This window comes from Moschus berezovskii, chromosome 1, assembly GCF_049115385.1.
Source record: "Moschus berezovskii isolate FMDL1 chromosome 1, NW_MosBer_1.0, whole genome shotgun sequence".
Classification (NCBI taxonomy): Eukaryota; Metazoa; Chordata; class Mammalia; order Artiodactyla; family Moschidae; genus Moschus; species Moschus berezovskii.
Genome location: NC_142460.1, coordinates 88,980,764 through 89,003,998, shown reverse-complemented (window position 1 = coordinate 89,003,998; position 23,235 = coordinate 88,980,764). Strand labels below are relative to the sequence as shown.

The window sequence follows — 23,235 nt, the reverse complement described above, 5'->3', positions numbered from 1 at the left end:
TGCCCTTCCTCCTCTGCTGAGAACAAGGCAGGGAAACTTACCTTAAACGTCACAGCTCGGTTATATTCAGTATGAAATGCACCATCCCTGTGAAAACAGGAGAAAAAGGTGTTAACTTTAGGACTGGTTATGAAGACACGGGCTTCCCAGGTGGCACTAGTGGTAAAGAAGCTGCCTGCAATGCAGGAGACAGACTGGGGTTCTATCCCTGGGTAGGGAAGATCCCCTGGAGGAGGGCATGGCAACCCACTCCAGTATTCTCGCCTGGAAAATCCCATGGACAGAGGAGCTTGGTGGGCTACGGTCCATAGCATCACAAAAGGTCAGATACGACTGAAACGACTTGGCACGCACTCATGTGAAGACACTTAACCTTTTGGTTTCCTGCAGAATCTCAGTAAGATTCAGCTGTTGAACACAGCTCAAGTTTTTTTTTTTAAAGAAATAAATGTAAACACACAAAAAATCATTCTGAAATAAAATTAATCTCACTAAAAACCATGGTTTGCGGAGAACACCGATGAACGCTTTCAGCATTTATTTGGAAACTGGAAAAGTCGATGTGTACTTACTGGTAATGGAATAATTCAACCTTTTTGTCCTTTGCACTCAGGTCAACTTTCATCTTCTTGCACAATTTTCTACTTTCTGTGTCACTGAAAGACACAAATGTTGGGGGAAAGACACTTGTTACCTAAAGTCCTCATGAAGGTTTTGATGGAGGAATATCTGCTGGTGACCTAAGAGTAAAGGAGATAACTTGGGATTCTCAGTAGCAAGTGAGGCCCTCACTATAAATGAGTTCCCAGAGAACTGGAGGAAGAAGGGAAACCAGCAGGATCTGGAAAGACAGAGGCAAGCAGATGGGGAGGCAAATCACTGCCTGTAAGGGGCCATGTGGTGGATCCAGACAAAGTAAGTTCCCTAAAAGCTTAGTGGGCAGGTGGCACATTGTAAGAAAAACAAGCCTAGGGTAGCGGTTCCCAATCCTGGCTGCTCATTACAATCACCTGGGGGAAGTTTCCAAACATACTGATTCCCTGACCCTCCCACAGACCATGACTCAGAAGCTCCACCCGTGGCCCCAGCGAGTTTTCAAACCTCTGATGTGCGGCATGTGCCACCACCAGACCAGGGTAGGAGAGGAATGTTCTGTGGTGTTGAAGGAGTTTCAAAATCTGATCGGGTATTGATAACAGCCAGAGAGGGAAAGGTGAAAGGCTCAGTGAGGTGCTAGCGCCTGCAGTATCACTCCAGAAGCTCTTCTAACCAGAAGTGTCGGCTGGGTGCCATTCACTACTCCCAAGTGCTTACGCATGACCCCTCTAATCTTGCTTCCCATTCTGTTGGACCTCTGATTTCAAAATGTGGTCCCTGGACCAGCAGCATCAGCACAGCCCAGGAGCCTGTCAGAAGTGCAAATTCTCAGCCCCCTCCCAGACCTACTCAATCAAAACGCCCAGCGGGTCCTCATTCAACCATGTTTTAAGGAGGCTCCCAGGTGATCTGATGCCTGCTGCCACCCTGCCTGGCTCCCCATCGTCTCTCCGACCCCTCTCCCACCCCCATAAGGCCTGGTTTCCCCCGTGCCCTGCACCAGCCCCCTCAGAGACCTCACCTGCTCTCGCAGCCTCCCGATGACCTCACCACACTCAGCCAAGTCTTCCCAACTTCCAACCAGAGGCAACCAGCTACCCCACTCATACAGCCCTGCTCCTCATGCCAGGACCCCCTCCCCACATCTCAGTGGACTCCGTGAGGGTCTCTCAGCACCCCCACCCCGCACCAATCCCAGCTGACTGCACCGCATGAGAAACTTTGTTCTGCTGGGTATGACCACCACCCGAAGGAAGTCCTGTCAGCTCCCACCTGTTCACCTCTGACAGTCATCAGCTTCACACAGCTGTGCACCAGCCCTGGAGGAGATGGACTAATTACACCATTCAGCTCAATTCTAAAAGCCACACTCACAACGGACAGGCAACACTATGGAACCTTATTTCAAGTGTAAATATGCAATTTGCAATTGAAGAAGCATGTCTTACCAGCCAGGTGCGGGGTTGGAGAGGATGTGTCAGGCACTCTCAGGACCCCCCCGAAACCTCCACACCATCCCTCCCTATGCAGTCCTACTTGTAGCGGCCATCACTGTAGCCCCTGCAGCTTCCAGCCACAACCCTGCCCCAGCACACAGAGAACTCAAGAAATGCACAATGATCTCAGGAAGGAAGGCTAATGATGCAGCCATGGCTGCTCCCCTAGGGAGGTGAGGCCCTTTTAAGATAGGGAGTCCAGAGAAGACAGATAAGCTGGGGTGCGGAGGGGACCCAGAAAGGCCAAGAGCGTGCATCAGGGGACCCTGTCAGGTGCAGCCACGAAGCCACGCAACCACTGATGGTGGTGATTACCATCTAGTCTGCCCCATCCTGCACGTGCTCTGTGGTGAAGCCACATGGACAGGCAGCAGGGTCTGTTTGACAACTGTGTCTGAGGCCCCCTTTCCGTGCCCCAAGGAAGACAGGAGGGCTCAACTGGGATGTTTACAACCATTCCCTTGGCACTTCCCCTGTCCGGCTTTGTTCTGCTTCATGCAACAATTTCTGGGACCACCTACTGTCCACTCAAACATGACAACAAACAGCGGCTATGGCAGAAACCAGGTCCAGGTGCCCGCGGCCCCCTTGCCCGACGCTGGCATCCAGCAGGGGTGCCCAGACTGCAAGACAGCCTCACACCAGTGCTCTCCTCTGTGGAGCCTGGCTGGCAGCCTCTTCCTGTGATTTTATGAAGCGAGAGAGAAATGGGGACTAGTCTTTGCAACCCCAACCCCGGCCGGCTGTGTAGAAAAAACCTACTCCTTGGGAAAAAGCCTCGCTGTCCCGGGGAACCCAGGCCAGGCTTAGGAGTAATGACCCAAAGCAGCTGGCTGGGCTGGGTGGAGCTGGGGGAGGGGCATGGAGGTTCCTCACAGGCATGTCCAGCCCCGCCCACAGCCAGCCTATGACCCCATGACCGTCCAGCAACCACAACTCCATCTTGGCCACAGGATCCCTCAGGCCGACTCTGCAACCCTCTCCTCTCCTCTGCTCCACTCCCCCAAACATCACACAGACACACGTGTGCGTGCCCACAGGGACCCAGGGCGGTGGGTGGGGAGCCCGCTTCCCAACCTCTCTGAGCCCTCTGTGCTCAGATCCCAGCGCCTCAGCCCCCCTCACCTGGCACTGCCGCCCACCCTTCCCCACTGGCTCTCTGCCCTTCCCCCAGTACATCCACTGACTGTCACCCCCATCAGAAAGGTTTGCTCCACCAAGCTGATGGCTTTGTTTTGTTCCGGGCTGGTTCCCCAGGGTTACAACGGCCGGCCGCCGGCACATAGCAGGCGCTCTATAAATAGCCTGAGTGAGTGAGTGAGTGAGGGATGCTGGCTGTCGTGCTGGGATGAGGCGCTCATGGCTGGCTCTCTGGGCTCTGCCTACTGAGCTCCAGGAATCCTGCCAGGTGACAATTCCTGACAGTGCGCTCTCAGATCGGCTCCCCTCCCTCCTACGATTCTGACTCTCTGAGTGTGTGTGTTTGTGTGTGTGAGCGCACGCATATGCACTAACTGTGCAGGATACTAGAAGTCGTAAGAGTTCAAGAAGGGGAGAAATCACCCAAGCTCAGGGACTTAAAAGGATCTGCGTTGATAGATTTCACAGTTAATTGTGCTCCCACCCTTCCCTAGCCAATGACTAATGCTCTGGCGGGGAAGGAGACAAAGGCAGACAGCAGGGAATGAGCTGCTTTGCTGGAATGAGGGGGGGGACAACCACAGAAAGTGACTGGCCGTGCAGAGGTCTTCACCTGTCACTCCCCAGACTGTCCTGCAGGAACCAGCCTTCTCTGCTGGCGTCTCACCGTCCTCTGCCTGCTTACTGGTTACTCACCCCCTGACCTGCCACATCCCCTCTTCCACTGCCTCCCTGGACTCTGCTCTACAGAGAATGTGAAGGAAGATCACTGAGGCCTTTTCACACTTCCCTCCCCATCCCCAGCCCAGACAGACAGCCCAGTATTTTTGCTCAACTTTGTTGTGGGTCGCTGGCCAGCAGTGCAGAGAGTGGCTGCAGGTACACAGTGCTGTGCTTACTAGATCTGTATGTGCAATGAGGATCGTCCAAGAGACCCACCAGAGATAAAAGGTGAGAGGGTGAGAGCAGGAAGAGAGAAAAGTAAGGTGCTGGAGGCTCGGAAAGCGTGTACTCGACTTACAGAAGTTGCAGTCTAAGCAGCAAACCCTCCCGCAGTGGCCGCCAGCTGCAGTGACTGGGCATCTAGGTCTGGCTCTGCCACTAGCCAGCCTGTGACCTCCAGCAGGACCTTGGTTCCCCAGCTGCAAAATGCAGAGTTGTCACACAAGCTGGACAGGGCTTTCCACCCCACTACGGGGTCAAGTATTACTAAAACACCAAAGCAGGCTGCCTGCACCCCGATGGACAAACCAGGAGCCAAAAGCCAGGACAGATGCTGGAGATTCAAAAGAGATCTGAACCTCCGTCATCTCTCTCCTAACTCACGACCAGATCCTCGCTTGGCCAGGCAACAACCTAACATCCACTCAAACCGTGGGCAGCCTCCTGCAGCAGGCAGAAAGCAGATTATAAGGACCAGAGGCAAGGCCCCCAGCCTTTCTTGGACAGTGTGCCCTTGGCCCACTCAGCCTTCCTGGGGTCTGTTTTCCCACCAAAGAAGAGACCCTATCTGCTGGGTCTAACACAGCAGGATTCTGAGCAGATGGACCTGTGGCCCTGAGGGTGGTGAGGAGAGGAAAGGTGGGACATGTTCCCCGCTTCAGAGACGTGAAGAAAATGAGAGATGAGCGAGTAAGCAAGAATCAGCACCAGAGCAACCTGTGGAGGCCAACATGGAAGGAAGGGGTTGGAGGACAAAGCTGGGAGACAGAGAACAGCCCTGGAAGAGCTGGGCCTCCAGTGTGCCAGGACCTGGGGGGCTGGTCATTAGTCCTGGTGACAACAGGATTCCCACAGCAGGATCCTCCCAGGTCTGCCTGTCCTCCTCGGTATGACCTCAAGAAGGCACCTGATCGAGTATGAATCACCCAGCAGAGCTCATAAAAGAGACAGGATACAAGAAAGAGGAGTGTGTCATCCCATCCTCCACCCGCTTCCCCAGCCCAGCAGTTCTGGAGGGGACACGGCACCCTCATGAGAGCATGGCAGCATGCCACGAGGTGTCTGAAGCTACAACGAAAGCACGGCAACCTCTTCTGGAAGCCCACTTTCTATCCCATGGCAATTCAACATGCCTACACGTAAAGGAGCAAATAATTTCTGGAAGAAAACATGGGCTTCAAAATAGATTATGCCTGCCCTGGCAGGCCCCCCATCTCGGATCTGGGAAGCCAGTGCTGCTCCTGGGGAAAGACAGCAGACGGGAGAATGAGAGTGGGGAAGAAGGAAAATGCTGTAACATAATGACATTAACCCTAGGGAGAAGAAAGCGGCAAGCACCCCATAAGGCTGACTCGGCCCAGTGAGAATCAGCCCCAGGAATCAGCACACGGGCACAGGTCCCGCCTGCTGGCTCCAGCTTCACTGCCCAGACAGCGGCACTCAGAGCCAAGGCCGAGCCTGATGCCAGGCTGCGGAGCACGCAGGGAATACCAACTCCCTCACACACAACCCACTAAAGAGCTGAACAAGTGCCACCAGCAAGCCCGAGTGTGGCTGCCGAGATCTGAGCCAGGAGGTGAAGGGAGGGGAAGGGAGCGCTGACAGGTCCCTGGACGGAGGCCAGAAAGCCTACAGACACCTCAGAGCAACAAGTTACGGGCCCGGGGCCTGGGAGAAAACCGGCAGAGAAGGGTGTGTGTGGCTGTCGGTGTGCAGGCAGGGGTAGGGAGGAAAGAGCCAGAAAAGCAAGGAAAAGAGAAGAAATATCCACATAGAGAAGAGAGGAGGAAAAAGACCAAAACAATGGGCAGGGACCAGAGAAAGGAAGAGGCAAGAGAAATCATCAAAGGAGATGGAACGAAGGAGGAGAGAGGAGAGAGGCTGAGAGGGAAGCACAGGAGGGATGTCAGAGGCAGACACCTAGGGTGGGGAGAGACACGAAAACCGGAAGACACACCCTCCCACACACTTACATGAAGACACGGGCCTTCATGTGCATACATACAGGCACCTATGTGTACACACATAAGAGCCTGGTAGCTTCCAGAATGTTCTCAACCAGGTTATGTAGGGATGAGAGCAACTTGGAAGATTCAACTCCATGTTTCACACAAGAGTAGCCTGAAGCCCAGAGATGGACAGTGACTTGCCAAAGGTCACACAGCTATTTGCTGTCAGAGCCTAGGCTCAAAGCCAGGACTCAAACCTGCAGTCCTACAAGTTTCACAGCACCCCGTAGTTCTTAAGGGTCCAAACAGAACAGCATGTGCACTGCAGCTGACTCATCTCTCTTCAGGGGCATCCTCACAACGACCAAGGGGTCCTCACCCAAGGAAAAGCTCTTGAAGACAAATACATCATCTCCCTCCCTCCAGCTTCTTGGAAAGCCCTAACAAACTGGCCCAGATGAAAAATAAAAAGAGTAGAATGGGATCTCAGATTTAAATTCTACTCTACAAAGAACTTTCATTTACCTGATCCTCACCACGGACCCAGAAAGGAAGCAGAGTATGTATTACCGTCCCATTTTACAGATGAGTAAACGGATTCAGGGTAAGCGACCTGGCCAGGGTCACCGGGCTAGTAAGCAGCTGAGCAGACCCTTCAGCCAGGGGGCTGTGTCATTACTGCACACACTCTACAAACTCCCCACTCTGGAGCACTGTCTTCTCTCCCCCAGATGCCTCCTGAACCCCTCAACTGCCTTCTAAGGGAGGAAAGCAGAGGGGCCATCATCCCACCCCAAGTCCCGGCATCCCCATTCTACCTCCATCCCTTCACTGGCAAGGTGGGACTCAGAGGTGGGGAACTATATGCAGCAGGGCCCACGCAAGGGGAGCCGTGCTCTGGCTGTTCACCTGTGGTCCCCCGCTCACACCCCTGCAGAGCAGTGGAGAGCACCCGCTGGAGCATTTCTGCCCTTCCATCTGCCCACCCCAGGGGCATCTCATTCAGACTGACAAACAGCTGAGTGCTGTTAGGGCGACGGTTGAGAGCTGTCGTCACAGGGCCTGGAGAGAACACACTGCGTTCCCCTAATGATTTATGGAGCACGTTCAGAAATCTGATCAGGAGCAGCTGAGCAGAAGGGGTTCTCCAGCTCACATCCATTGGGATCTCCCTGTGTAATAGTGATCCATACCCTGCCGCCCAGGGCAGCCCACATGGACCAGAGCTCCCAGTTCTATCCCTGTGGTTGTTCTGTGGAAGATTTAGTTGTATCCTACCTCTGATATTCTGGCTTCCAACATCATCCATTATAGCTCCATAATCCACCTACTTATCTAAACTTTTAAAAGCTATTTAATATTTCAGCTTATGCCTCCTCTTAGAGGCATGAGTTGAGTAGCAATGATGTGAACAGTCAACGCTTTGTCTTTAGGTTACCTCTTTAAAGTCATAAGTTGCCCCCTAGATCTTCATCTTAGAGCATCAAGTCACAGGATTTCTCTCCCAGTGGCACTTTTTATTGATTCTAGACATTATGTCTCCAAATGAGTCCCCAGCTCTCTTCTTCTTAGTCTGTCTTTACACACTAAGCCCAGCCCCATACAGTCCTGCCTGTCCAGGGAGCAAAGCAGGACTGTCACCTCCAGACCGATCGGCCAGACAACCCAAGGGGCCACACCTCAGGGAGCTGCCTGCAGGGAAGGCCAGAGCACTTGAAAGACCTGGTCCTCTGAAGGCTTGCCCCAAGTCTGAACTCAGCCTCCTCTGTGAAGTTTTCTTCAACCTTTCCAGGCAGAATGAATGCAGTGACTGTAATCACCTGGCTAGATGTCTGCTGCCTCCTTGCACACTGCAATCCTCAAGGACACTATTCGCCAGGTCTGTGTCTCAAAGCACAGAGTAAGTGCTCAAGTGAATGGATCCAGGTGGATGGGGCAGCTAAACCAAGCTCTTCCACCCACTTCTGCCACCTACAAGACTGGGAAGAACTCCCTGTGAAGAGGCTCCATTGGCTTGGTATGGAGAATCCAGAGCATCCTATCACCTCTAATGGGCTCCATCACTTTGCCAGTCACACAGAGAAGTCCTGGTAAAATACAGGAGACAGAGACACACCTGGGAGACAAGAACACTTCCAGACCCACTCTGAACTAGAAGTAACCAACAACTGAAATCTCATCAACTGTTTAGTAAGCCATCTGTTCCATTAAACTGGTGTTTAATGGAATCAATCGGGAGGTGTGAGGCCAGACAGGAGTGCACACACACACACACACACACACACACACACACACACACACACTGTATAGCAAACACTGCTTGACAAAGACTTCTGGTCTCATTCAGTGCTTTGTCAAAATATGACTCTATCAATTCTCTCCGCTGACAGGCAGGACCAGCTTGAGGCTACCAACTTATAAAACAGTTGTGTCCCAGAAGTTTATTTGCAGAACAGCCACTGAGAACTTAGGTTGAAGAGGGAGAAGACTGCACTGGAGTGGAGCCCCTTTCAGTTCACGGAACCCACAGAGTAGTAAAGGGTTTGTGACTCAGGCAAGGACAGAGATATTAAAGGTTACAAAGACCCTTACGGGCCATGCAAGAAAAGAACTGTCACTTTCCCAGGAGAGCCCCACCTCGTCCCCATACTAACAGAACTGCAGTACTACCTATGCTCCTCTCCCCTGCTCTTCCCAAACTCACATTCCCAATAAACCCCAAGTCCAGGTGAGGACCCAGCGGCCCTGGGAACACCTCCTGTCCTCAATCAGAAGGACATGTAAATGCTGGTGTCCACCCAGCACAGTGCAGTGCTTTGCAGGCAGACAGTGCTCAACAAACGTGCAAAGAACAAACCTATTCTTCCTGACCTTTTCCGTATGTTTCACTGTCTATGTGTCTTTGCTCTGTTTTTGCCAATCTATGCCCAACTGGGAACTAATTATGTGACAAGAGGTGTGTGTATATAAATCCCAGCAGCAAAAGTGCTGAATGTGGAGAGATGTGGCAATTATTCCTAATGAGTAGAAGGAAGGGAAGCTGAGAACACCATGGACTTAAAACTCCCAAACTCAGAAGAATCTGAGGAGTTTAAAGCACCCCCTTTGCCACATTCAGAAGGAGCCTCCTATGGGCTGGCATGTGATTCTGCCACCATGACACTGACACAGAGTCTCTAGGAGGGGGCAGGGGCAGCAGGAGGAGAAGAAGTTCACAGCCTTGTCATCAGGACATGTTGGGGTGGGGACACAGGCCAGAGGAAAGAGCTGGAAGGACTCAGCCACCTGTGAAGGACTGACCCGTGTGATGGAGCCACCTTGGAAGCCAGGGCAACAGACAGGTCTGCCAGCAGACTCCACAGTTGTGCGCTGTGGGCCCTGGAGACCCCTATGAAGGGCCTGGGCTGCGGGCAAAGCACACGGTTCTCAAAGCAGACTCCCCCCATAAGCAAGCCCACCAAGTGGCCCTGAAAATACGCTTGCCTCTTTGGGCATCAAGGCTCCTTCTGCCACCCTCTGAGAAGACAAAAATCAAGTGCATGACAACAGAGTTACAAGTAAAAGTACTATGTAAAAGGGAAGAAGGGAGCGGGGAAAGACAGGAGGGGGAGCCACACCTGCCCTTCTCCAGCCCACAGCGGCCCTGCAGCATCACTGGCCTTCAGCAGTTCTCGCTCCATCACACCTCCTCTCCCAGAACATCAATCAGGAACAATTCCCACCCCACCCACCAGAGCCCACCCCTTGCCCTCCAGCCACCGTGTCCCACGTCCCCAGGAGCATACCCACAGTCCACCCAGCAGATGGTGCCTTGTCCTTTCACTGCCTGGGCTACAGTAGACAATAACTTGAGGTGACTTTCAGCTGCAGGTTCTGTAAAATAAATAAATAAACAAACATCTGTACCCAAGCCCCCACCCCTGCCATCTCGCCTCGGGCAAGGAAGGACAGAGGCCAGTCCTAGAGGCGAGGTCCTGAGCACCCCATCCCTGTGGGCAATGGTTCTGAGGACCATCCAGCTCTTAGAAACCCCGGCTCCCGCCACCCTCACAGACACAGAACCCCTCACCCCCACTCTACCAAGAATTTCTAGGGTAGATCCTCAACTCCCTGTAGAATCTCTAACTCATTACCTTTCTGGGACACATTTTGAAAATTCTATAACCAAACAATTACAATTCTATAACTAAGCAGACAACGAGTCTGCTGGTTCCACGCTTGCCTGTCCTGGTGCCCAACCTGGGAACTGACAAGACCCTTGAAGGCGGGGACTAGACCCTTCCTTCACCTGTGTGTCACACACTCACCTAGGGGCTCCGTACAACGCAGTGATTAAATGAGGTTTACCTGTGACTCTGGTCTCTGATGGACCGATGCCAAATGTGCCCAAGTCACTCTCACAGCCTGCTTCCCCAGCCTGGCAGGAAGGAGGAGGTTTGGGGCAGAGCCCCTGGAAACTGCAGGAGGAGGGTAGGCTCCAGACATGGAGCACCTGTGGCCAGGATTGCCACCAGCCGGCGGCGCTCCACTGCGCGGTGGCTGTGGCCGGGCTGTCACGCTCCCCCACTGTCCCTGTCAGCTAGCTCCCTGGAAAAGGCCCCCACGCAGACACTGTGGGGACAGCAGGCTGCCGCCCTCACCTGCCAGAAACTGCATGATATGTTCCAAAGCCAAGCAGAAATGATATCTGAATTATTTGCCTCCTCAGATCTCCTTTTCTAGTGCAGATAATGGAAGCTGTTTGTGAACACAAAGCCTGCTGAGCCTTTTATGCAGTGAACAGAAAACATCCTTCAAGAGCCCTGCACAAAGCCACCTGCAGAGGCCCTCCCTGGAACCCCCAGGCCAATGCGGGGGTAGGGGGGCGGGCAGCTGAGGTGGGAAAGGTCGTCCTCACACTTCAGACTGGGATTGGGAAGCGGGGGAGGGAAACTTGAGTAGAGCACATGAAGCCCCCTCCCTAAGCCTGCCTTTCAGCCATGGAAAGGGAGGCACTGGTTGGGGTGAGGAGGGGACAGAAGCCGGTTACCACACTGCTCCTGAAGCCCTGGGAGGTCCCCAGTGTCAGGACAGACCCGGGCAGGAGGCAGGAAGGTAAAATCACCACTGGGGTCCAAGCCCAGAGATCCAAACCAGGGCGGAGCCGGGGGCACAGGGCTGCTGAGAGCTCCACTGCCAAGAGGCAGGGACAGAGGCTGGGCCAGGGCAGAAGGGAAAACAAGAGCACTCCCAGACCCTCAGGCCCCCGGCTAGACACCTCACCTCCTCACTCTCCACTCTCCGCATCCTTTCCTGCTGGCTGAGCCTCCCGTCACTGCATATTTTGCTCGTTCTTCCCACCTCCAGCAGAGGAAGCCAGGCGAAGGGGACAGAGGGACCCGCCCTAGCGTCCACCGTCTGGTGGACCTCAGGCCAGGCAGCTCCAATTTCCTCGCTCATAAACTGGACATCACCTGACAACCTGCACTGCCTCCCTCACGGCAAGGCAGCAAATGGGAGTGTGTCTCAGAAGTTCCTTGCAGAGCCCTTCTAAGAAGGTGAGCTTATGTGAAGCGGTGTGCCCGGGGAAGAAAGTGAGCGTGTTCCTGGGTGGGCTGATGACCCCCAGCTCCAGGGGCACCCAAGGGTGTTGAGACATGCTTGTTCAGGGCCCTGGAGCCCAGGCCGCAGAAGCGACTCTTACTGTCCCCCACCTCAGTGTCCCACTATTCCCAATAGAAAAACAACCCCTGGGAGCGCGTGCCAGGCCCTCAAAAGGGCAAGGGCCAGCACATGCCAGGTGTGTGGAGGACGGAGGCCTCAGGAGGGACACGCGTCAGAAGATCATCAGCACCACCACCCCCTGCCCCCGCCCCGGGCTGGGTGTCAAGGATGAGCTGCTGAGAGAGCTGTACCGGAACTGGCCCCGCCTACTGGCTACCGCTTCTCTGGGGCACAGGAAACTTGGCATCCTTGAGGGCAGCAAGAACACTTAACTCTGCTGGAACGGCGTCAAGTCAGATGTTCGAAGCTGCAGCCAAGAGCTGAGCAAACCTCTCCTTCTGTGATGCCCTCTCCAGTCTCAAGGTCAGAGGAAGCAAACCACTATTTCCACCCCACGCTGAGCGCGGAGCCCACTCCACTGTCTGTTCTGACCCCAGAGTGAGACAGACTGGGGCCAGGCAAGGCCAGGACTGCCAGCCTGGGTGTGTGCCCCCAAGCCTGGGCCAATTCAGCTGGAGACAGGCTGGCCCAGTCAGTCAATTAATCCACAGCGCCGGCGAAGCGTGGCCCTGGCGGGGCTGGCCTACTGCCCAACTGCCAGAGAGTCCGTCCTGGGTGGTCACTGTCCTCTGGGCCCCCTTCACACACATGGCCTCTCCCTTCTGAGGCACTGAGGGGCTCCAGGGGGATTTTCCTAAGGAACCCTGGTAAAAGGGAACTAAAACAACCTCTTAGGGATCCAAGGCAGCAGCACTAATGCCCCTTCGTCAGGACCCTCGGTGAGCAGTTTTTACTCCTGGGGTCTCTGCCTCCCACCTCTGCCCCCGCGCCTTCCTTTCCATCCCACTGCATCCCTGACCACGGCCCCAAGGCCAGGAGAGGCACTCACCAGATTTGGAGTAAAGCACCAGTACATTATTCCGGGTCCTGAGAAGTTTTTTCAAGTCCTTGGGGTCAGAGATTCTCTCGATGAGTGAGGAGAACTTTGTGGAGGACAGCCATGTCGGCAGGACCACCTGGGGATCAAGGCGCAAAGGACCGTGAGTCCCGAGTCCCAGCAGGCCCGAGGACAAGAAGCACCCCCAGATGTGTAGGCACAGCTGACTGGGGAGGGATAAGGTACACCCCTCCTCTCAGCCCGACACCTGCCTTTTGCCTCACCCCCTCTCCAAATCCCAGGCAGGAGACCTGGGTTCCATCCCCGGGGTGGGAAGATCCCCTGGAGGAGGGCATGGCGACCCACTCCAGTATTCTTGCCTGGAGACTCCCGTGGGCAGATGGGCCTGCAGCACCACAGTCCACAGGGTCACAAGAGAGAGACACAACTGAAACAACTCAGCACCCACGCACACACTCTCCAAACAGCACCCCTCCCACAGGGGCTCTTCCAACCCACTCCCAGTCACAGCTCACCCTTCCTCTTCGTGCACTTTTTTCACGAGGCCATATGGACTGCATGGGTGCATAAGCATGCTGCATGGACGTTCCTGCCACCCTTTCAATCAAGACCTCTCTGGGGGGTCATGACATAAACATGACATAAGCATGACATAAACATGACATGCTCTCTGGGAGGTCAAGGTCTGTACCCTACCCTGCCCTCAAATGTCACACAGTGGAGCAACGTGAAAACTCCATCCCGCCTAGAAGCACCAAAGCCCCAAATCCACAGAGACGTATGATCACCTCTTAATGTGATCCCATTCAGGATGGGAATGAACGGGTGGGTGAGGGGTTTTCCACTTCCCCCACTTAGCCAATGGTCTCAGGAGACCAGCCAACAAGAAACAAGCCAATTATCCCACAGAAAACCCTGAACACCTTGGGCCCTGGAAGTACCAGGCACGGCTGCAGGCATGAGAGGTAGGCTGAAAGCAGGATCAGGGAAGGGGAGGCTGTTAAATGTCTGAACAAAACTGTGACACAGCAGAGCCCCTCACCCACACAGCCGGCCAAGAGGCCCCTGCACAGCCAGCAAAGAACACCACAGTTAACACCTGGAGTGACGGGATGGGAGATGCTGTGCCAGGAGACACCAGGCAGAGCGCAGACAAACCGAGCCTTGATCACCCATCTTCTCTAGGCCTCTGCCCCTGAGCACCTTCCCCTCCCTTCTCCAGACTGTTGCTAACCTAATCCCCCCAAGAGGGTTATGGAGGAATGTGGTAAGAAGAGGCAACGACAGATCATCCAATGTGCTTGATCTTATAGATCAGTTAGTCTGACCAAAGCTGCATAGCTAATAAGAAGCAGGGCCAGCATCCGAACCCCCATCTCTCTAGTTGACCCCAGGTCCCCTCAGGCCACTGCCTCTTTGTAGCCAGAAGACTTGAGTTGAGTCTGAGCGCCACTCAATAGCTAAGATGCCCAGGCAACATCACTCAACCTTCTATAGACTTAGCGCTTCGCATCTGATGTGGAGATAATGATACCTCCCCTCGTGGGACAGCCATGAGGATGAAAGGGGGTAACTTATCGAACATGCCTTATAAATCATACAGCAGTCTAACAGTATCAGTTACTGTAATATATAATATAAATTTCCATCTCAGCAGAGTAGAAGACAGAAATGTGGCCATATTCTAGTGTTTCTAAATATAATCTGCCACTGGATGCAATTTAACCTTCTCCGCAGACCATCAGAAGGAGTGGCCCAGGAATGATTTTTCCTTTATTCTGCCCTGGCAAGATGTGCACAATACCTGAGGACCCCCCACCTTCATACAACAGCCTTGAGAGTGCACTAGAAAGTCCATTCCACCTTATTATTATATGTTATTCCAGAAAGGTCCATAACAAAATGCACATGGTTAAAGGAAAAAAAGAAAATAATTTATTGGAAAAACATGTTGATGCTGCTGTTTTTAATCCTCAAATAACCTGGGTAGTCAATAGAAACAACTGCCCTTGCCCAGTGCCTCAGGACTCTGACCCGCAGATCAGCCCTCCTGAGAGGCATCTGCATTTCTGGACTGGGGGTGAGGAAAGGGGAAGGGATAGCGGGCCCTGTGCCCAGCTGCCCAGGCAGGACAGCAGCATTCAGCTGGGCCAAGCAACAGCAAAGTGTCCACAGCAGAAACCACAAGAGCACCAAGTCTCAAAGCTTATCCACAGCTTCCTTCCTAGAATGCCCAGTGAATCCCTCAGGTCATCTAATGGTTATATTCTAACCAACAGCTACTCTCAGAGTACACAAACCACCAAAGCCTCTGCCCCAGCGTTCACCCTCACACAGCAGACAGCTTCAGGTCTACCAGAAATACACTGAGGCTGGGGCTTAAACACAGCACTGTGCGGCTGGCCTGGTTAAGAACTCTTTATGGAGGGTCCATCTCCTCCTCACCTTGCCCCATCCCTATTCCACTCCCTAAACTAGGAGCACCTGCCCCTTGAAAGCCCTTAGGATATGTCTGTCCAACACAATAAACATGACATGCACACGACTGCCACACTTGACCTTTGCAGAGGTCCTCCGCTGGGAGCATGTTACAAGGTGAGTCTGTGACAGCTCTTGGGAGACCCAGAGGGAGCATGGAAACCAGACAGACCCAGGGCAGTCAGGGACGGTCTGGGCTGGAGAGTGGTAGGAGAGGGCCGGTGGGGCCAGTCCAGGGTGGGTGGGGTGGGACCTTGAAAGCCTGGCTCGAAAGCCCCATCTGGCTGTGATCTCAGACTGGGTAGTCGCCAGAAGGCTGGAGATGAAGAAACTCCCCAGGTGGCCACCCAAGTAAAGAGAAATGGTTCAATCCAAGAGGCTCAAGAGAAAAACAACAGAACTCAATGACTATTCATCTGTAAGCAAGGGAGGAAGAGTAGAAAATAAAATGACCCAAATGGAACAAGAATCAAAATTGCAAGAATGGAGAAGCAGAGGAGGCTTCTGTCTCTATTGAGGAAGGTGATAATAAGCTTAGGGACAGATATGTAGATAAGACACCCCACCGAGGTGTCCTCCAGACTGGAGAGTGAGACTCAATGAAGTCTCAGAGGTCGGGGTCCAGAGGGAGAAGTGAGGAGGAGGAGGAGGGACCAGGAGAAAGGCCGGGAAGAGGGAGGAAGTACCACATCAATGCAGACCAGGGAGGAGACAGGCAGGCAAAGGCCAGGCCCAGTGCAGCAGGAGGCCAGGCTGCAGAGAGAAGCACACAACACACAGGAGGAGCACAGGCGGCCGCAGGATGGGGAGAGGGTGGGCTGTCTCCCCTGAAGGTGGGGAGCCGCGTGGAGGTTTGTGGGCACAGGAGAGGCAGGATTTGCCAGGAGAGGATATGAAATAAAGGGAACAAGAGGAAAACAGGATAGGTAGATCCAGGGGAAATCAGGGGACTTGGTGTGCAAAGAGCTAAGATGCTCACTTTAACATCTCTGAGAGGAGGGCAAGAGGCCCCGATATATGGCCTCAGACAGACCCTCACCTTAGCAAGCAACCACAGGGACAGGTGGGAGCACAAACTTTCCTCCCTCCTCTAAACCCAAGGGGACTCTCCTCCAGCCACTTAGCATTCTCCTTTCTCCTCTGCTTCAGTCTACCTTAACCTTTCCAGCATGCACACTCCTTCCTTCCCTTAAGATGCAGCTCCAGTGAGCCCTGGAAAGCCCTGCCAAGAGCCTTCCTGCAGACTTCATAAGTCACAACCCACAAACCTTGATAACAATAACTAAGGCAACAATAACAATGTTAATGATGCACAAACTCTGTTTTGTCAAGCCCTGGGTGGGTGAGGAGGGCAATGTGTGCGAAGGAAGCCAGTCACCTTCCCAGCCAGCCATGGAGCTGTTCCTGGGTTTGGCAGGCAGGCAGGCTCTTTACATCCTAAGTCTTTCACTTTGGAGGAAGAAGAGAAAAAAAAAATCCCCTTCTGTTGCCTGTGCAAACTCCTTCTGACTTTCCCCCACTAATTGCTTTCTTTCTGCTCGCCAACCCCAGCCTTCACAGTATTTCCATCAGGGCTGCACTACCCCACTGGCTGAGTTGAGACCCATAAATCTTCCCCTGGGTACAGGGCAGAACACACCTGGGAAGGACATTCCCTTCTTCTACTGCTGGGGAACACAGGCCCCAAAACCAGGTCCCACTTGCATCAGAGAGCCAGTGCCCCCCATGAGAGGACTGGTTCCCAAAGCCCCCAACCCCTGTCCCAGCACAACACCCTCCTCAGAACAACAGGCCCCAGCATCAGAGAAGCAGCCCCTCCACTCGAGCCCCTCCCCCAATCAGAGTATAAGCCACCTTGCAGCGCCCAGCAGCCACTCAGGGTGCCCGACACAGAGGCCCTCACCCCCACCCGCTACTACAGCTGGAGGCAATGGGGTCGAGGACACTGGCTTCTCCCCTCACCCTCTGAATAGGTGCCTGCCCGTTTTAGGGCCTGCCGGACACAGGGGCCTCCAGCCAAGAAGCCTCTCCTCCCTCTGTGGTCTCACCACCCAGCAGACACATAGCAAGAGCACTGCGTCTGGAGTCAGACAAACCTGGGCTCAAATCCAGGCACTGTCATTTACAGCAGGATGATCTGAGGGGTTGCAAGTGTCATTTCCCTACCTACAAAGAGGAGATGATAATGCTGACACCTGCCTTGCAGTGTTGGCTGAGGATCAAACAAGGGGGTGAAATGACACAGAGACCCTAACGTTATGCTTGGCACACAGCACACAGCATCGTAATTATCTGAATCAGTACTATTAGTGAGACCAATCACAGACAGCAAGGACAACAGGAGACCCAGCACCACCTTTTCCTCTTCAGGGCCCTGCCTGCAATCAGGCAGGACGGCACATCCAAGCAGGAAGAAATGTGCACGTACACAAATCTGGCATCAGCACCTGGAATAACCACCAGTCTGCACAGCGAACCAGACCCACAGGCTACACAGCACACGGAGGATGGTCCTTCCCAGCTCTGTGCCCCTCTGCCCCTCCGGGACAAGTGGGCGCTAGCCTCATCCTATAGATGAAGAAACTGAAGCTCGGAGAGGTTAACTTACTTACCAAGGTCACACAGTAGATCAAGTCACAGAGTTCGGGCCTCCCAGGTCCTGGCCAAAGGTAGTGGCTTACCTCTAACCCACAAGCTCCCTAGACTCACAGCACCCCAAGTGGACCCTTCCCAGAAGCACCTCCTTCCTGCAGTTAGGGGAAATCAAATCAGCCAGGAAAAGTCAAAATCTTCCAGAATGGGCAAGGAGGGTCCCAGCAGGGATTTACACCAACTCTCTACTTGCTGCAAGCCCAGAACACCTGCTGTCGGCCACCCTTCTCAAGACCCTGGGGCAGTCAGCCCAGATCTGCCGTTCATCAGAGATGTGTGCAGGGTCTGGGCTCCCTTCTGCCTCCTCTCATTCTCTCTAACACACTGCATTCACAACTTCTTTTCTCTTCACTTAACCTCACCCACCATCACCACCAGGCTACAGAGTCATGCAATTCTGGAAAATAACAGGAGATCAGTCCTTGCCACATTACACCCTCAGCTTTAAAAAGCTCCGGATCTCTGGGGTACGTGCCAGCACCCTCACATTCTCTATAGCCCAGGAGGCTGTCTGTTGTTATAGATTCACTATTCAATGCAGATCATGAAGCCAGAGGTATTCAATTATGTAAAAGCAACTTGCTAAAGGAAGAAGAGTTGAGGACAGAAGATTAACATTTAGGAAAAAGGGTGGAGGTGGGACTTGACCTTCGTTTTGCTCTGTCACCTGAAAAAAAGATAGCCTTCTTATGTTTGGAGCTGTGAAGAAACTGGTTTAATTTAGTGTAGCCCACATTTTACTCAAAATAGTTTTGAAATGTCAGAATCTAAGTCTAGACTCTTAGGAAGCTAGTGGTAAAGCGATCCAGGAATAAGGTTAAAAACAGATGACCTGAACCCCAGGTCAGAGAACCCCAGTTAGCTGAGTATTTGAGAGCTAGAGGTTTGGTAGAAAGAGTCAGAGACCTAAGTTTTGTGCTGGTTTTGATATTTACTGACTGTGTGACTTTGGACAAGCCATGCCTCCTTCTCTGTGTCTTTCTCTGTAAAATGAAGGGGTTGAAAGTGATTTCCAAAGTCCTTTACAATTATGATATTCTGTAAACCTCGTCTAGTGACCACTACCAGAGAAGTACAATGAGATAATTACACCTCATGAAGAAACTGCTGAGTTGCCTTGGGCGTGTGGCCACCCACATTAAAAGTCAAACCTTTCAGTCTTCCCTGCATCAACTGTGGCCCTGTGGCTAAATTCCAGCCCCTGGAATGTAAACCAAAGTGTTAAGCAGCAACTTTTAGGAAGTGTCCCTAATAGACAGTCTATGAGTTTTTTCTTAGTCCCTTCCTCCTTTCTGTTCCCTAGAATCTGGAAAGATGGCTGGAACTCACGCAGCCACCTTGAGACAATGAGGTGGAAGGACTTGCTAAAGATGTAGTTATCAAAACAGAAGGCACCTGGGACTATGATACCACAGAGGAATATACTGACCCTGGAACACCCCTTTCCAGACTTCTATGTGAGTGGAATAAAGAATCTCTTTGAGACACCATCATTCTGGGTTTTCTGGCACACATGCAAATAGATCTTGAGTGCCTACTGAAACAAAAGCTTTAACTAGAAAGAAATATTAACCAGTACTCCAGTTGGGATATTTCAAAGCATCTACAGCATTAAATCAAGCATTATGTTTTAGATCAACTGCTATAAGGAAGGAGACAGACTACCAAGGGTTTGATTTACTGTGTTCCTCCTAATTACTCGAGTTTCACTGTGCCTATTCCCATCCCAAGTATCTTGGTCACCTGGTGATGGCTACCCACAAATGAAAGAAAAATGAATAACTCATCAGTTTCCCCACAACCTCAGCCCTTTACTATTAGTAGTAAGGAGACCACTGCAGGAGACCAACAGGCCAGGACATCCCTCAGAGTTGAGCTGGGTTGGTTGGTTTCCAGATAGAAGACTCCTCTCAACATTTCTCCATGCCGTCTTCAGCCTCCAGAGCCAAGTACTCAAAATCTCCTGAGGCTGCTCAGCACATTGGAGTCTGGAAGGTTGAGGAAACTAAACATGTTAATGCACAGAAGTCCATTTCCTACCATATCATCTTGGATGGCTCCAGTCATTAGAAAGTTCAAATCCCTCCCTCTCCCAAGCCATTCTGCCAGCCTACCACACTCTGAAGACAGCAAACACATTCCCTCTTAGGATTCTGTAGGTGAAATTCCCCAATTCCTCATGTGCACCCAAGCCCCTCAATGTCCTGAATGGTCTGCCTTAGCCACACCCATGCTCCCAGTTCCCAGAGCTATCCCAAGGCCAGGAGTGGGGTGGCAGAGCCTGAAGGGAGTAACGTGCCATATTACACTATAATTTACTTTTGGAAATAAATATCTATGCTTTCATAATTCAAAATACAGGAAATTAATCTCAACACACATCTTGATTTTTGGCTCATGGTTTTAAAAAAAAAGTTGAGAAACACCATTAGTGAATCTCTTAAAATATGACACCCGACTGTCATACAGTGCTGGCAAAGACTTAAGCCAGTACAATTCTTTTGAAAAGCTATTTGGCACAATTAATCAAGTATCTTAAAAGCATTTCTGCTCCTCCACGTGGTAATTCCACTTTTGGGAATGTGTCCCAAGGAAATTCGCAGAGATTCTGACACATATATGACTCACTCATTCCTACTCATAAGAGTCAAAAATTGTAAACAACTTAAATATCCAACATCGGGGGAACCGTTTCTTAGAGTAAACCACTCGACAGGATGAAACAGGCATTTAACTGATGTTTTCAAAGATTGTGCAGTGAAAAGATATTTGTTTTAATGTTAAGTTTTTAAAACAGAATTTAAAATGTACACAGTATGATTACAACTATACAGCCAATTACGCTAAGAAAAATGACCGGAAGAAAAAGTAATTCACCAAAGTAAGGCTTTGTCCTTGAATAGATTTTATTCTTCTCCTTTGTGTATTTTTCTAACCATAATAGGCATGCCTGATACAAATACTTTTTAAAAATTACCATCATTTGGCTACCACCATGGAAACAATTAACAGTCTCCAAGCATTTCTCCACTACAAGAAAATGTAACTTTACAGTTGAGAAATCTGGCAGAAACCTCAACTAAGGAACCAATGTTAGCACCACCAGGAATGGGTCAAATGAACATATGTTTCCTGATAGAAGGCACCGAAGGAAGGGAAACATCATCCAAAACAAAACTGAGGGACATTCTTCAAAAATGCCAAGGTCCCAAAAGACAAAGACTGAGAAAGCGGCCCAGATTAAAGGAGATTAAAGAGACATGAAAATTAATTTCAAATTCAACATGTAATTCTGGATCAAGTCCCGAGCCAAGTGCTACATTCCCGATGTTGACGATCGTACTCTGGTTATATAAGAGAATGTCCTTGCCTCTTAGGAAACAATAAAGTATGTATGGGACAAAGGAGAACTGTGTCTGTAAACGTTTTATATGCAGAGGGAGAGTATGATAAAGGTGATAAAATGTTAATATTTGTGGGATCGGGTGAAAGGAAGATGGAAATCCTTTATATTCTTCTTGCAGCTCTTCTCTATTTCAAAATTAGAGTTAGGAAAAAACACCTAAAATAAGACAGAAAAAAAAAGAGAGAGATGCCCAGATGTCCAGAATACAACCAAATACTGCCCCCGCTCCTTCACAGGCCTCCTGATACCCTCGACCATCTATTCAGTGTTCACAGGCACTTTCCCAAGCGAGAGCGGTGCTTATCTTCCCCTCTTCGCTTTGAGCGGACTGACTGCTGGCTCCTCTGTCCCCCTGACAGTGTGTAGTTTTTAACAAGAACTATTATACAGGATCTGCAGAGAACTCTGCCTGCCACGCATACCTACAATGGCTCTGACGAGACAGAAAAAGAAGTGAGAGAGAGAAACGCTCATTTTTAAATGCAGGCAATTTATGCTCCTCAAATGGACAAACTGTAAGCATCTGTCACCAATCACCACGGCTAAATACCCTCTTCACAAGGAGCTAAGGCCTGACCTCAAACCAAGTTTGAAGATTTCACCACTGATATTTCCCAGTGTTCAAAAGTCCACCACCCAGCAGCCTTTGAAATGAAAATGAACACTGCCTGGATGGCACGTGCGCGTGTTTGTGTGGCAGAAAGACAGAAGCCTGGCCCTTGGAATGTGGACCCCTGACTAGCTGCAGCTGAGGAGCTAAATGTGCTAAAGAGAGGGAAACTGGAAAGCACTCAGCTGGGATGGAACCCAACCCGAGAGAGGACTTTCTAATCCTGAGAGGACTCTCTAATCCCAAAACCGAAGGCCTGGGGATGAGGCCATGATCATTGCAAGAGCTGTGAGTTTAGAGTACTCACATGTGCCCAGGAGTCAGCAAAACTGCTCACATGACTGTCCAGCTCATTCTCTTGGCAAGTGAATTAAGCAGGTACTTTCATTACACCTAGTCTATAGATAAGGAAGCCAAGACGAAGAGTTAGAAACTTGCTCAACATTACCCGGCAAGTAGGATAAAGAGCTCTGACTCAGACCCAAGGTGAAGTGGAAAGACCAAGAGCCACGCACGCTCACCACTTGCTCCCATGAATGCAAAGCCAGGGTATGTCTTATATTTTGCTTCCTTTAAAAACCACACCTTTGACGTGGGCTCCACAGTTTTCCCACCCATTTTCCGTGGCACAAACGTGGCTATCAACAAGAGACAATTCGGGGGTAGGACGACTGATCCGAGAGCTTATAGAAACAGGTTTTTTTATCCTGAAATTGCAACTGCAGTGCATTTAACCGGGACTTAAGTCCCTAAAGCTTTTAATGTTGTGGAAAACCTCTTCAAGAGCCAAGAGGGCTCTGGGCTGCTGCCAGCCTGGTGTGCCAGGCCTGCTAACGAGGAAGAGCTGGAGGAGGAAGCAGAGAAGTAGGCAGCAGGGCCCGAGGAAGAGCAGGTGAATTCCCACTCCGGAAACCCAACCCTGTCTCAAAGCTCCATTAATTGAAAAGAAAATAACAATTCAAGCGCTCATGACCCATGAGATACATCTGTGATTTGACATACAGTATCCCATTCAATCCCCTAAAGCCGAGAGTTGAAAACAGTATTTTCTATCCCTCAGGCCTTAACCCAAGAGCAGAGTTATAAAATCGCTTCAGTGGGTTACCACCAGCAGTTTTTTAAATAACAGTAAGAAGGACATCAGTGTGTACACTGGTAGCAAGACTGTGTATTCCGTGAAAACTCTGCATCTGTTATGTTCATATATAGATATATGTACTCGGTTATAAATGTAAAATGCAAAACTGTTCTTGCAGGAATTGCAATAAAAATGTTTGAAAACCTGCTGTAAACAATCTGCGTGGGAGGTGTACCATCCCTACTTTAGAGATGTGAAAACTGAGGTTCAAAGAAGTAAAGGCACT

At 51.3% G+C, this 23,235-nt stretch overlaps 1 protein-coding gene across 1 annotated transcript in view; it reads right to left on the bottom strand.

The window, feature by feature from the left end:
- Positions 1 to 23,235, bottom strand: part of PDIA5 (protein disulfide isomerase family A member 5) — a 93,428-nt gene that overhangs the window by 59,798 nt on the left and 10,395 nt on the right. Inside the window, exons 2-5 of the mRNA XM_055395329.2 lie at positions 12,717 to 12,843; positions 9,910 to 9,997; positions 573 to 656; positions 42 to 87 (exon numbers count right to left, since the gene is read on the bottom strand). Of these exons, the coding sequence (XP_055251304.2) occupies positions 42 to 87; positions 573 to 656; positions 9,910 to 9,997; positions 12,717 to 12,843 (345 nt within the window). The remainder of the gene's footprint in view (positions 1 to 41; positions 88 to 572; positions 657 to 9,909; positions 9,998 to 12,716; positions 12,844 to 23,235) is intronic.